A 16,087-nucleotide genomic window follows, 5' to 3' on the forward strand; every position below is an offset into this window, starting at 1 on the left:
ACATGGTATGTTGGTTTTAAGACTATATAGTGTGGGAGGGCATGAATCGCCACGTGACAGACAAGTCAACACCTAAACATTTATGTATAGGGTAAATTTGTCATTACACCAGAAACGACTAAAAGTAATTAATTGACTTTGTTGACCATATCACTTTAGAGACCATATCACTTTAGTAACTGTGATAAAATAACTTTTTTTTCTTATTCAAAATATATACAAATCAACAATGGGTAATATACATTTTATTTAATTTTTTAACTTTTATTTATTTTTTATTATTTTATTGTTATAAATAATTCTGAACAATTTTTTTAAGAGTTAATTGCTCGGATGGTCCCTGTGGTTTCACGTTTTTTCACGTTTAGTCCCCACATTTTGAAAATAGCATGTATGCTCCCTATGGTTTATCATTTTGTTACTCGGATAGTCCCCCAACATTTACTCTGGGGACTATCCGAGTAACAAAATGACAAACCATAGAGAGCATACCTGCTATTTTCAAACTAACTGACATCTACTCAGGGACTATCCAAGTAACAAAATGACAAACCATAGGGAGCATTCCTGCTATTTTCAAAAGGTGGGGACTAAACGTGAAAAAAGTTGAAACCACAGGGACCATCCGAGCAATTAACTCTTTTTTTAATTATCTTATGACTTTTGATATTCAATGTTTTATAAAAGTATGAGTATGCTGTTAAGACATGCTTATTTTTATCTACGTATCGATATATCTTTCTTCGAAACCAACTTGTTAATAGTAATATATAATTAATCGAAGCACAAACATACATTTTATCTAATTTACCTCACACTTGCTTTTTTATATATAAATTGATGTCATTTACTCTACGTTATTCTAATAATAAAAACGTAATGTCCTGCAAAAAATTGAATTTACCGATGCGACATCCTTATACCTATCTACGCTTCAATACAAGTTTTGCTTAAATGCGAACGATTCAAATATAATTGATTTTTTGTTTTTTTTTTACCGTGGCGAATTAAACCGGTAACATCTTAACAACTTCAGTAGCAGTACCAACACCCATTTTTATGGTTTCAATATAAATTTTGTTAAAACCGGAGTTGCATTCACAATAGAGTACCTTTTTTATATCGTAAACTATAGTGAGTGTCTATTATTACGTCAATCCCTACCAAACAACACTCGTACCAATATCATCACGACTATCAGAGCCACTAATTATATTTGTTTATATTGTTTTTTATCGATATAAAACACGTATTAATATCCTTTTGAACACGATCATGTACCGAAATTAGGGATGAGCAAATGGTACCGGGTATTGGTACCGAATTTACCGAACCTGGTATATTTTCGGTACCGACTTTTGATATTTTCGGTACCGGTTCGGTACCAGTCTGGTATGGTACCGGTATTTACCGGTTTTTAATCTAGAATACCGGTACGTACCAGGTATATTCAGTACCGGTACCGATACCAGTACTCACTTTTGAGGATTTTCGATACCAGTCCTAGTTCGATACCAAACAAGTACCATGCTCATCCCAAGCCGAAATTACTTATTCTTATCTTAATGTCTTAACCTCTTGAGATGTTCATACTTGATAAACAACTCAAACCTGTTCATCCTTGATCTCACCCTCATCTCTAAAATCCCTAACAATCTCTCGATCTCCACCAAAATCAAATTACTTCAATCAACCCCCATTGAACCCACATCTCCTCAATTACCCAATCCCCACTTCAATTCAACCATCCATGATCCATCCTACATAACCCCACAAAATCCAATCAAAAACCAGGGTTAGGGTTTCAAAAAATGGCTTCGGAGGAGACCACTTTAGCCCTATCACACACCAACAACAACCGCCACCAGACCCTCTTCCAAAACGACCCCAATTCAAGTTTCCATCATCCTCTTGCTGGCAGCAGTAGTAGTAATAACAATAATAACGGTAAAGCTACTCGTGAACTTACTGGCTTTATTGATCACCAGCACCGGTATTATCAGCAGAGTATGTATGACTCTGGCTCGATTCGAAACCATGGTATGCAGAATTGGGATGGTGGAAATGCAAGAGGCTCGGATGGGTCGGATGGTGATGATGATGAAGAGGAAGAGGATGTGGAGGGTGGTGGTGGTGGTCATGGTAGTGAAAAGGATGGGAGTGTGAAGTTGGATCGGATTTCGGCTTTTGGTAAGTTTTCGGTTTTAGTTTTCGTGTTTATGGAGTTGGAAGTTTATGTTTATATTATCTGCCATCCGTCTGTCTCAGTTTGATGCAACACAAGTTATTGTAGAATTGAATCATTGATGGATGTTTGTATGTGACACCCTATTGATACCGGACCATAAGGAATGCCTTGCGCCCTGGGTTAATAGGGTCTAACATTTAGGCGCAAAAGCGCGCTGCTTTTTCTACGCGTGGGACATAAATAAGCACTATATATATATTGGTTGATATATGAATAACCTATGTGTATTGGTATGCAGTTAATATCGCGATACATTACCGATATATCGGTTATCGGTCCCCTTGTGAGATATCGGTCAGAATATCAGTACCGATATTATCGGCGATATTGACCGATATTTGACCGGTGTTGGACCGATATTTGACCAGTGTTGTAAGAATCGCTAGGCGCTAGTCGGGCGGTGGGGTACCGACTATCGATTAATCAGGATTAACAGGGATTAATCGGATTGAGTATATGTAATTTTTAGTTACATATATACACACACACACTTTTATGTGTAGTTTTTTTAAAGTAGACATGTTTTAACCCCCCATTGACCATTTTTTAAAGTATTTGGAAGGATTTTATAAGGTTTGGTCGAAATTTGGCCGGCGTTTGGCCAAAATTTGGCCAGAATAGGACCGCCATTGACCGCCTAGCGATAAATCAACCATTAATCGGTGAACCTCCGATTAGTGATTAATCGGCGACTAATCGGAGACTAGTCGGGATTTTTACAACCATGTATTTGACCAATATATCACTGATGTTCCCGATATCAGTATCTTTCTTCTTAGTTCTTCCATTCGTCTTTCTTCTTATTGCTGCTATTAGTGTTTTAAGTCTTAATTGTTAATTGTTAGTGTTTTAAGTCTTAACGAGTTCCTACTTGCTACAATTGTTAGTGTTTTGCAAGTTGCAAAAGGTTAATTTGTTAATGGTAGGAGAGTATATATAAATTCTGCATGTTATTAAAATTATCGATATCCCACCGCGATTACCGATATCTCAAATATCAGTCCTTGACCGATAACCGATTTTTTTACCGCACTAACTACTTAGTCAGTACAACCTAAAAAGCTATATCTAAACCTTGTGACTTTTCAAATTTGAAAAAAGTTTTACCTTGAAGTGAAAATTATTTTATGTATGTTTGTTTGATTCCGGTGTTAGGTTCTAGGAGGGAAGTATTGAAGGTAGGAAGTCTTGTGCCTCCCGGAAACGATTTAAACGATGTAAAACCGAGTTCTAGCGACAACCACCTGCAAGAATTGAGTCGGTACCCCCCGAATGCCGTCACACTTGTGGACCGTGATGGTGAATTGTACTATTCACAGTATCTTCATGGGACCGAGGGTTTAGCGTCAGGGGTCAAAGATACAGTGGTAGAAAACGGTTGCGGGTTTAGTGGAAGAAAGGATGTTTCGTATGCCGGGGAATCCGGAGACTCACTTAGAGCAATACTCTCAGATCCTTTAACGTGAGCTTCTACGTATTCGTTTGTTTTGCTCTTGTTTTTAACTATTATTATTTAAAGGGGAAATTGCATTTTACGTCCTGTAAGTTTCAACAAAATTTCGGGCATTGTCATTTAACTAATGAAATTACAACGGATGTCCTTTATGTTCTAATTTCTTTACAGGCGGTGTCCTTTCTCCTTAAAAAGATGAGTAAATTACAAAAATCGTCCTTTATGTATGTCACTTATTGTAAACTGTGTCCTTTGTCTTCAGTAATTACAAAAAACGTACTCGATGTTTGCAAACCCTTGCAAGTTATGTCCTTTAGTCCTAACTCAGTTAATTTTTGTGGTCAAATCTGACCAAATGGACCCTACATGAGGGTATTTTTGTGGTTAGATCTGACCAAATGGACCTCACATGAGAGTAAAATGACCAAAATACCCTCATGTGGGGTCCATTTGGTCAGATTTAACCACAAAAAATTAACTAAGTTAGGGCTAAAGGACATAACTTGCAAGGGTTTGCATACATCGAGGACGTTTTCTGTAATTATTGAAGACAAAGTACACAGTTTGCAATAAGTGACATACATAAAGGACGATTTTTGTAATTTACTCTAAAAAGATTACAAAAATAAAGGACATCCGTTGTAAAGAAATTAAAACATAAAGGACATCTGCCGTAAAGAAATTATAACATAAAGGACATCCGTTGTAATTTCGTTAGTTAAAGGTGAAATTTTGCTGAAACTTAAAGGACGTAAAATGCAATTTACCCTTATTTAAAGTATGACTGTGTCCGTACAGAGGAGCGCTTATGGATGATGCTATGATATTGCCATGTGGGCATTCTTTTGGTAGTGGTGGAATGCAGCATGTTATGAAGATTGTAAGTTTAAATAATCGTGTCTTTTATATGATTTTTTGCCGACTTTGTTTTCATACAATGCGTTTTTTCAGAAAGCATGTCATACTTGTTCACGCCTCGTGACAGAAGATTCAGTGGCTCCAAATCTAGGTAAGATTAATTTTACCGTTTTTTCATAATCAGTTTATGATTTTTATTTTATATAAATATACAATGTCTTATATACGATTACAAAAATCATATTAGTACTTCATTATCTATGTAGTTTTTGTAATATAATGATCTAGGAAGTTTTATGCAAATATATATATATATATATATATATATATATATAGGGAGGGGCTCATGCGAGAACCACCCTTATTGTGAGAACCAATGTGAACACAACCTAAAATAGCTAAAAAAACCTAACCCCCCCCCCCCCCAAAAACCTACCCCCCCCCCCCCCCCAAGCTAAAATGCTAAAAACTAAATCCCCAAAAAACCTAAAAAATAAAAAAAATCTATTTTTTTTAAAAAATATTTTTTATGCTCAAATCGCTACTTTTAGTGGCAAAAAAAAAAAAATCTTTTTTGGCTTCGAAAAGTAGCGATTTTTATATAAAAAATATTTAAAAAAAAAAATTTGTGTGATTTTTAGCTATTTTTAGGCATTTTTGGTGTGTTCACATTGGTTCTCGCGGTTCTCAAAAAATAAGAGGTGGTTCTCGCATGATCTTCTCCCTATATATATATATATATATATATATAGGTAAAGGGTACTGTACAAATTCCCTTATCGTACATTACGTACGCTACAATCTCAGCCGTCCGATCATCTTCCCGCAATGAAAATCGCATGTTGTTTTTTTTTTGTAATAATTTCGCATGTGATAAATTTGATGAAATAGCAGGTGTTTTTTTGTAACAATTTCGCATGTGATAATTTTGATGAAATAGAAGGTTGTTTTTTTGTAACAATTTCGCATGTGGTAATTCAATTTCGCATGTGATAATTTTGATAAAATAGCAGGTTGTGTTTTTGTAACAATTTCGCATGTGGTAATTCAATTTCGCATGTGATAATTTTGATGAAATAGCATGTTGTTTTTTGTTACAATTTCGCATGTGTAATTTTTGATGAAATCGCATGTTAAAAAACCAACATGCGAAATTGTTACAAAAAAACAACATGCGAATTCAATGCGAGAAGATGATCGGACGGCTGAGATTATAGCGTACGTAATGTACTATAAGCGCATTTGTACGTTAACCTACCCCTATATATATATATATATACACTTTGGATGACATTTGACCCGTTTGACTCATTTGGCCCGTGTCTTTGTAGCTAACGGTTTGTTTTTCCAAGTTGACTTGTTAGAGATGAACCGATTTTACAACTATAGATTTATGCAAATATAAATTTGGGTCTACTTGTGTGTAGCTTTGCGATCTGCTGTTTTGGCGTTTCGTAGGGAAGAAGAGTCGCAAGTTCACCATGCGTCTAAAAGAAGAAGAGAGAGATTAGACCAGGTTCGTTATTTTTTTTCGTAGAACCGTACATCAAGTAATGTGGAAATTTTCCATTTAGAAAGTAAGTTACGTATATAATATATTTTTGAGTAAAGTACACAGATAATCCCCGTGGTTTACCAAAATTTTGGATTTGGTTCCTAGCTTTCCAAAAGTACACGGATGGTCCCTATGCTTTGCACTTCGTAACGCATTTAGTCCGTAGCCAACAGATCTAAAGGTTTTAGCAGGTCCAAGTTAGGGACTAAATGCGTTACAATGTGCAAGCCACAAGGACCATCCATGTACTTTTGGAAAAATCTAGGGACTAAATGCGTTACAAAGTGTAAACCACAGGGACCATACGTGTACTTTTAGAAAGCTAGGGACCAAATCCAAAATTTTGGTCAACCACAAGGACCATTCGTGTACTTCATATATTTTTTAGAGGTGGCTAAAAAGGCGGGTCAGGTGGTTGCGTAACGGTAAAAACGGGGTGGGTTAGAGCTGGTAGCTTTTAATATGGGTCAATATGTGCGCGGGTCATGTTGGGCCAACCAATCGACATTTAGTTTCTATTTAAATTCTTTTATGAAGAATAAGTGTATTCAATGAGATTATGTACACTATATTGCTACAATAAAGTTTGACCCATTGGATATAAAATGAAACCAAATCGACCCAGTTTAGGTAAACGGGCCGGAATTGCTGCCTCGAATTAGCTCAATGTGAGTTGTCTATTTGTGTTGAAAATTGACATGATAGACGTGATCTCTATGGATGCAGGACAGGGCTAATTACAATGATTCAATGGACACACGAGGCAGAGGTCTCCAGTTTCCATTTTCTGTTGCTGACCGCGTTATCATTAAGGTTTTTGTTAATTATCATTAAAAATGCTAAGTTAATTTTTAATGAGTAAAATGCCATTTTCGTCCCTGAGGTTTGGCCAATTTTGCGACTTTTGTCCAAAGGCTTGTTTTTTCCCATATAGATCCAAAGGTTTGAAATCTTGCCATTTTCATCCGACTCATTAACTCCATCCATTTTTCTCCGTTAAGTCAGGGGGAATTTTCGTCTTTTTTGTTAACTTAAAGTGCATTTCGGTCTTTTGAGTACTTGTACATTATGCTAAATGCTGGTACATAAAGTGAAAATGACCGAATTGCCCTTTAAGTTAACAAAAAAGACGGAGATTCCTTTGACTTAACAAAGAAAAATGGATGGAGTTAACGAGCCGGATGAAAATGGCAAGATTTCAAACCTTTTGGATCCAGATGCGAAAAAACAAACCTTTGGACGAAAGCCGCAAAACTGGCCAAACCTCAGGGACGAAAATGGCATTTTACTCATGTTTAATTTTTTTTGCATACTAAATCAAGATTAAGCAATGAATCAGGGAAACAAGAGGACACCGGAGCGTTTCGTTGGTTGTGAAGCGGTTGTCACAACTCAGTGCTTGAATGGATGGTCAGTCTTGTCATTGGCAAGCAGTGATTCCAAATTTTTTTTTTTTTTTTTGAGTTAATTACTGTTTTCGTCCTTGTGGTTTGTCAAAAATCACTATTTCAGTCCATTAGTTTAAAAATTGCGATTTCAGTCCCTGTGGTTTCACTTTCGTAACCATTTCAGTCCCTGTGCTTTCACTTTCGTAACTATTTCAATCCATTTATTCTGTAAGTACAGGGACTGAAATGGTTACGAAAGTGAAACCACAGGGACTGAAATCGCAATTTTTAAACTAATGGACTGAAATAGTGATTTTTGACAAACTACAGGGACGAAAACAGTAATTAACTCTTTTTTTTTTGAGTTAATTATTGTTTTCGTCCCTGTGGTTTGTCAAAAATCACTATTTCAGTCCATTAGTTTAAAAATTGCGATTTCAGTCCCTGTGGTTTCACTTTCGTAACCATTTCAGTCCACATCGTAACCATTTCAGTCCCTGTACTTACAGAATAAATGGATTGAATGGTTACGGAAGTGAAACCTCAAGGACTGAAATGGTTACGAAAGTGAAACCACAGGGACTGAAATCACAATTTTTAAACTAATGGACTGAAATAGTGATTTTTGACAAACCACAGGGACGAAAACAGTAATTAACTCTTTTTTTTAAAAAAAAAAAAAAACTAATTGGTTGATGTTTACGGTGTTTTCTGTATTGTGTTTAGGTATGTGGTGAAGACGTTGGATACTGCAGAGAGCATTAAATTGCAATATCGCTCTTTAGCCAAAGTTCCTGATAATTCTTCCTCACAAGCAACATCAAGCAAGATGGCACCAAATTGGCTATAATGTGCCACTGTTGCAGGTTATATTTATACACATATGTATACGTATATGGTAGTTTTAGTTCTTGTGACAGTTCGTTTGTAAGTAGAGTTGCTAGTAATACGATTAATGTGTTTTGTAAACCATACAATATGCAAGCGTAAAATATAAAGAAAGTTATAAAGTGATTGTATATTTCAGGTGCTATTTGTTGCCATCAAATTGTATATTTCAGGCATCAATGGGTACGAACGTCGGGTGGAGATTGTGAGAATGAGGGAGAAGGGGGCGTCCATATGAGTCCTTATGGTCATGCCGAGCAGCGCCAACGCCTAACAGATATCCATATCCGTCTAAGTGAAGATTGGGGTCAAGGGTAAAGTGCAAAAAAAAAAAAAAAAAAAAAGCCGAAAGAGAGTGAAAACAAAGACCCATTAACAACATAAATAAAATAATACCCATTCGTAAATTTCACATGTTTATTTTTTTTTTTTTAACGACAAATTTCTTTTAGTTTCTATTGTTTGTGGGACTTGAATACAAGACCTCCCTCTACTAAATTCTACTAAATTCAGGTATTTAAAGACCTCCTCTTCACATGTTAATTAATCTTTTAATAGTAGGTTAATAAAAAAAACTTGCAACTTTCAAGGAAGACCTAGTTGGGTGCACCTTCATGAATGCCTCAACTTGATATGAATTACTTTTTCATGACCCATAAAGAGAGTTGCATCCTAGTATATAACCCATACACTACAAAGTCTATATTGTGTACAGTTACTAACATTCTGTACTTTAACAAGCACCCACAAACTTTAGGAGTCACAGATAACAGGGCAATTTGAATGTAATAATGTTTGTTCGTTAGGTTGGAAATACCGAGGTCGAAAGTTGTTTGGGAGTGAAGGGTGTTTGTGGTGTTGGGTTTGCGGTGGTGGGTGAAGGACAGAGAGAGAGAGAGTTGATGGTGGTGGTGAGAGGCGATGGTAGTGTAGAAGAGAGAGAGAATAATATCAAATTAAATAATAATTTTTAAAATTGGTTTGTTTTATTTTTTTAATAATATTAAATAAACAGGTAAAAAGATTAAAGTACCCTTCTGTAATTTGATTTAACCAAAAAATCTAACTGGGTTTGGCCTAAAGAACATAACGTGCAAGATTTTGGAACATTAAGTACAGAACTTGTCAACTTTTACGCTAAAAGACACCGCCTGCAATTTGATGTAAGCATAAAGGACAAAACTTGTAATTTACTCTAAAATAATAATATACACCTAATTGATGTGATATTTTTAATTTTTATTTTTCATTGAAAATACAATTATGCAAATGTACTTTTTATATAACATCGAATTCATGTTATCTATGTTTTAATATAAGTTTTATAAGAAAAAGTTCGAGTCGTGTCTGACATAAAAAACTTATATCAAAATGTGGATTAAAACAGTCTCTCGGTCCCTGATCTATAATGTTTGTATATATCTCACCCTCCCTATACCCTAACAATAATTTTGCTACTTGTGTGATTTTCAGGGTTTGGTTGTTGTTGTTTTATGAAAATGTGGAATTAAATAAACCAATCACAACAATGTATTTGAATTTATATGAATCATTATATAAATAGTTATAAAAAATATAAATTATATTTTACATAAAAAAGGATAAATCACATAAAAATAGTAATTAGAAGTTTTATTGGTGTAGCTAGATGCTCACCTTAAATGATTTTCTTTTATGCCAAATTTCATATTGCTCTAGTTTTGCTCTTTTATTTCATGGTATTACTATTCGAATAACTTGTGGCTCGCAACTTGTTCAAAAATAACATAAGAAAAACCGGTTATATTACGCAATCAACTTGTATAATATTTGAGTCGAACCAAACAAAGTTTTTAAATTTCAAGTTGAGCCCGAGTTAGTATGAGCTCACTCCTTGGCTAACTTGAATAATTTATTTGTTATTTTTATTTTAACCCATACCTATCATAAAATACCATCTTAACCACTTAGTAATTATATTTCCTTATCAAACCTTCCTGTAAGTGCAAGTTTCATTGCATAGGATCAATCAAGCAGATGGTGGTCCACAATCGCTCCTTTCTCTATCGTTCACCACTGGTCTATCGTCGCTGGTCTCTCTCTATCGCTTCATCTTGCACCCAATGCAACCGGGCACCGCTCTTTATTTATTCAGATATACAACAACCGCTTTTCTAGATTTCGATCTCTCTCTTGTATCTCAATCAAACACCACCAGTACCCTCTCATATCCCACATATATGCTTTTAAGCTCCTTCCCAACAAATTTTTGCTCTTTCCGTTTGTTATAGACCCTTTTGAGTTAAAGTTGAAATATTTAATCTCTAAAACATAAGTCGGCTTAACAAGCTACAAGTCGGGTCGACTGTTGAGTTCTAGCTCAAGTTTTCAGCTTGATTGATTAGTTTGAGTTGAGTTGACCAACCAAAAAAACTTTTAAAAGTTGACCGCCAAACTAAAAAACCAATGACCAATTTAAACAATTTATAATTTCAAAATGAAACAAAAACACCCATAAACTTTTATATCATATGTAATGATTATAATTAAAAGTTTATTTATGTTACATAAATACACAAATACTTTATATTTTTTACACAACCAACCTAAACAATAACCATTTAACTTCACAATCTTACATCAAATCATGATTAAACTAACCACCATCTTGAACAACCACACTAGCATCACCACCACCAACACCACCACCCAAAGACCTCCCCACAACCACCACTGGCGGCTCCGCCAACGACCGCCTACAAGTCGGACACGACGAATGCGAAGCCAACCACACATCAATACACCTAACATGAAACCCATGATTACATTGTGGCAACACCCTAATCTTTTCCCCCTCCATAAACTCCCCAAGACATATCGGACACTCGGTCGCCGGAATCTCTAATCCGGCCCCATAAACCGCCACCGGAATCTGCTTTAACGCCTTTTTCTTAACCCCGGTCGCCGCCACATCACCGCCTTCAAAAACCAATCTCCGGCTACACCTTAAAGCACAACGAACAATCGAATTAAGCCCCAATGCACAAATCAAAGCACAAAGTAAACACCCCAATATGATCACCATGTTGGTATCGAAATCGGCTTCTTTTCTGTACGATTCATGCTCCTGGCTACTGCCGGCGCCGCCGTACTCCGGCGGCGACATGGAGTCTGTATCGAGTAGTAGACGTTGCATCATCATTACTGATTACCCACCTCACAAACAGAATTATAACCGATATAATTGGATCAAAAATACAAATAAAAAACAGAGGATTATGAAAACAGAGTATTGATTTCTTTCCTCCAGGGGAATCGAACAACGCACGAGATTGCGAATTGGAGATCCATTAGATTATGATCTCTCAAGATCTTCTTGTTTATTCTTCAATTCATCGTTTTCTTGTACGATTTTGAACGGATTCATTGGAGAAACAGGGGTTTTTTCGATTATTCGAAGAACAGTGTGCTCTGTTTCAAAAAAAAATTGTGTTTTTTTTCAATTTCAATGGATTGAGAGGGAGATGTGTGGAATTGAGTGAGAAAAGCTTTGCAATAAGTGAAAATTGTTGATGGGTATGTGAAAAATTTGTGTTTTTGATCTAAAATTTTCAAGGGTTTGTTCGATTTTCGAAGAACAGAGTGCTCTGTTTCAAGAAAAATTGTTTTTTTTTTCAATTTCTATGGATTGAGAGGGAGATGTGAGGTATTGAGTGACAAAATCTTAAAGAAACTGAAAATTGTTGGTGGGTATTTGAAAATTTGTGTTTTTGATCTGAAATTTTCAAGGGTTTGTTCGATTTTCGAAGAACAGAGTGCTCTGTTTCAAGAAAAATTGTTTTTTTTTTCAATTTCTATGGATTGAGAGGGAGATGTGAGGAATTAAGTGACAAAAACTTTAAAATAAGTAAAATTGTTGGTGTGTATGTGAAAAATTTGTGTTTTTGATCTGAAATTATCTAGGGTTTGTTCGATTTTCGAAGAACAGAGTACTCTGTTTCAAGAAAAAAAATTGTTCTTTTTTTTTTTTTTTTCAATTTCTATGGATTGAGAGGGAGATGTGGGGAATTGAGTGACAAAATCTTAAAGGAACTGAAAATTGTTGGTGGGTATGTGAAAATTTGTGTGTTCTGATCTGAAATTATTTAGGGTTTGTTGAGGTTTTGAGTTGGTGAAAAGAAAGAAGAGGGTTTATGGGGGTGAGACAGGGGTGTTTAAGCTCTTTATTGAAAGGGTGGGTGGTGGGGTGGGTTAAGAATTTTAATCAAGCACCTGATGCCACTTAATCACAATTAAGGGTACAAAATTTAATGCTTTATTCCAAACAAGAAATCTTTCTCTATAGTCTATACTATTCTTCACTCCACTTAATCTTGATGGTTCAAACAAATGTCTAAATCCATAGGAGAATTACAATACAGTATAAAATTATAGGCAAAAGATCAAATACAAATAATCTTAACATACTAAACATACAAATTAAAGGAAAACTCAAAAAGACAAGGTGACATTTTTGTAATTACCACCAACTATCAAAGTTACAACCAAAAATACCTAAAAAACACAAATTTTTTTTTAACATTTTTTATTAAAAATCGCTACATTTCGTTAGAAAAAAAAAAAAAAAAAATTTTTTTTGCTGCTACTAAAAGTAGCGATTTTTTAATAAAAAATGTTAAAAAAATAAAATAAAATAATTTGTGTGTTTTTTTTTTATTTTTTTAGATTTTTTTAGGTTTTTTGAGGGGTTTAGTTTTTAGCATTTTAGCTTGGGTGGGGGGGGGGTTAGGTTTTTTTAGGTTTTGGGGGGGGGGGGGGGGGTTAGGTTTTTTTTTAGGTTTTTGGCGGGTGGGGGGGGGGTTAGGTTTTTTTAGGTTTTTGGGGGGTGGGGGGTTTAGGTTTTTTTTGGGGGTGGGGGGAGTGGTTAGGTTTTTTTAGGTATATTTGTAGAGTAACTTTGATAGTTATTGATAATTACAAAAATGCCACCTTGTCTTTTTGAGTTTTCCTTCAATTTGTATGTTTAGTATGTTAAGATTATTTGTACAAGAACTTTACCCTAAAATTATAAGTGTGTAGAATTTCTACACAGATTTTTAGTATAACATTATAATTTTGTTTATACATAAAAAAATTAGTGTAATATCCGAATCGTAGTTTAAATAAAAGTATTAAGACTAGAGTTGTAGTGTAGCGGTATCAATGCTCGAAGAAAAATGGGCCTCTTCGTAGGCTTGAGGAATCAAATTTTACGGTGGACAAAAATGTAATCTAAAAGTTAATAAAAAGGAATAATGGATTTTAATAATCACAACTATTCCCTGTTGGCCGACAACGGTCCCAACTTCAGAAATTCCCACTGGCGGTCCCCTCTTTTCACATATTGGCCTTCAATAGACCCTGACTAACAGAACCTTAACGTCGTTAGTCTCCGGTCGTCGGAAAAACGTCTTTCGTTAGAAAAAGGTTTCTAAAGGTCCGATCTATGGTTACAAACAGGTTTTGGACGAAAACTTTGAGTTTTCCGGCTAAAAAGTTGAGTTTCCCGGCCAAAAAGAAGTTTTCCGACGAAAAATGAGTTTTTCCGGCGACCTTAATAATTGGAGTTTTTTACTAGAAAAGGTTCCTAAAGGTGCATAATAAGGTTACAAAGAGGTTTGAGTCGAAAAGGTTGAGTTTTCCGGCCAAAAACCTTTATCCGGCGACCAGAGACTAACAGCGTTAGGATTCTGTTAGTCAGGGTCCATAGAAGGCCAATATGTGAAAAGTTAGGACCGTCAATAGAAATTTTTGAAGTTGGACCTGTTGTCGGCCAACAGACAATACTTCGGATTATTAAAATCCATTATTCCCAGTAAAAAAAGGTATGTGAGTTTGCCGACAAGAAAAGAAAGAAAGGTCAAGTATTGTAATTATGAAAGGAATTTTGATAAATCACAAAAAAGTTTTATGTGATTTTCACAAACAAAGAACATATTGTACCCTAAGTGTTTATGGGATATGTGAGATTCTTATACATAATTATGGTTGCAACTATTCCCCCTTTTTAAGGTTATATGTAAATCACCAAATCCTCTTTAACCTAAAAAGAAACCTTAAAAATAATGCCAAAATATGAAACTCAATTTAATACTTTATTTATGAGTGTGCTTATATAAAAAGAGACACAACATCATTCTTATAATATACAGAAAATAATACAAATATAATGCCAAGTTATGTACTATTCATGAATTTCAGATACAAATTCTCAAATAGTCTTTGTAGTCAAGCTTTATAACGCTTATTCTTTATGTAACTCAAGAGAGTGATCTAAAAAAGTTTTTGGAACCTTTTTAATAGGTAAATAAAAAATGTGTGTTTCGGGTATCGGGTATATCTTCGTATATCAAGTATACCCATAAGTTTTTTTTTGTATAAATACCCATTGAAATTTCGAAAAGCATTTCTAATTCGTATATATTGTTCTAATATTAACAACTACAATAAATTAAAATATGATTAATTACATACATATCATTACCATTATAAAAAGTTTAAAATATCTAAAATATATAAAGTTTATGATGATATAAATTACTCAAAAGATAAGTTAATACTTCATATCATAAAAAATAATAAGTATATCATTAAATACATATTTCAAAAGAAAGAAAAATCATTTTTTATGTATGAAACTATTATTATGAACCGTTACTAGACAAAGGTCGATGAAGTATAAATACTACAATTAAACTTGTTTTGATATATTTATCGGGTAAATGGGGGCGGGTTTCCGGATAATAGGCCCGTGTATCACTAATCTCATACCTGTCACTTAACGTAAAAATTTTCAAAATTATACCTGGTATCATACCCGAATACCTGTCCAGAATGTTTTGGGTTTCAGATTTTCCCATCAGGTTCGGATTCCATTGTCATCTATAAAAACACGATTATATGACAAGCCCTTGGTTAATAGTTTTTTTTAATGTTTGAAAAAAGTATATATAAAATTTCACTATTTAAGAAATAAGATTTTCCCACCTAAATTTGACTATTTAAAAAATATATAAAATTTCAACTATTAAACAAGTTTAATCATATTTTAAACAAGTCACGAATTGCCACCTTTACAGTATTTTTATGTTAAATAATTTCTATTCTTCGATTTTTTTGTTTTGTATTTATTCATATTTCGAAGTATAATTATCAAACTCACCAAGATTAGAAACAACAATTTTATTCTATGCATTTTAGGGCTAAATGTGTGGAATAAAACCCCTACTGCTTTATCATGTCACGTAAGCAACATGTAAATGAGGAACTTTACTGTAACTTGCACAATGTGAAATAAAACCTCCTTTAACTATAAAAAAGGTTACATAAATTAAATGTAAAATTCAAACTTAAAGACTATCAGATGCTCCGACATCATACTCCCCGCCTTTACAAGAGAAAGCTCGACCTTGACTTTTGCCTCTTGACCAAAGCCTTTTTGAAAAGTAACATCAGGCTGTTTCTTGTTCACTCCATATTTGACTTGCTCAAATAGTTTAGTTCCATAGTTCGTCTCACGCGACTCTAGATCAGTACCATCGGGACTATCTTGTCTCAGGTCTATTGGGTTGGCGGGTCTTTCCACTTCCTTCTCCCCGTCTTTGAAAAGGGCTTGTCCTCGAGTCTTGAAAACTTGGGAAACAGGTTCAACGTTAGGATACAAACATTTGTCACTCTAA

At 34.6% G+C, this 16,087-nt stretch overlaps 2 protein-coding genes across 3 annotated transcripts; one reads left to right on the forward strand and one right to left on the reverse strand.

The window, feature by feature from the left end:
* The first annotated feature begins 1,583 nt into the window (after window positions 1-1,583).
* LOC110912776 (U-box domain-containing protein 62) lies at window positions 1,584-8,535 on the forward strand. Of its 2 annotated transcripts, XM_022157580.2 has the most exons (8): window positions 1,584-2,190; window positions 3,404-3,710; window positions 4,500-4,581; window positions 4,653-4,710; window positions 5,987-6,075; window positions 6,841-6,927; window positions 7,454-7,524; window positions 8,229-8,535. In XM_022157580.2, the coding sequence occupies exons 1-8, from the start codon at window positions 1,812-1,814 to the stop codon at window positions 8,350-8,352; spliced, it is 1,197 nt and encodes a 398-aa protein (XP_022013272.1). In that variant the 5' UTR covers window positions 1,584-1,811; the 3' UTR covers window positions 8,353-8,535. The 2 variants fall into 2 exon arrangements, with proteins under 2 accessions (XP_022013272.1, XP_022013273.1); XM_022157581.2 differs by lacking the exon at window positions 8,229-8,535 and having other exon boundaries at window positions 7,443-7,519.
* A 2,368-nt stretch (window positions 8,536-10,903) lies between these two features.
* Window positions 10,904-12,570, reverse strand: LOC110912777 (RING-H2 finger protein ATL74-like). The gene has a single exon (XM_022157582.2). The coding sequence runs from the start codon at window positions 11,569-11,571 to the stop codon at window positions 11,026-11,028; it is 546 nt and encodes a 181-aa protein (XP_022013274.1). The 5' UTR covers window positions 11,572-12,570; the 3' UTR covers window positions 10,904-11,025.
* Window positions 12,571-16,087: the final 3,517 nt, after the last annotated feature.

This window comes from Helianthus annuus, chromosome 15, assembly GCF_002127325.2.
Source record: "Helianthus annuus cultivar XRQ/B chromosome 15, HanXRQr2.0-SUNRISE, whole genome shotgun sequence".
Classification (NCBI taxonomy): domain Eukaryota; kingdom Viridiplantae; phylum Streptophyta; class Magnoliopsida; order Asterales; family Asteraceae; genus Helianthus; species Helianthus annuus.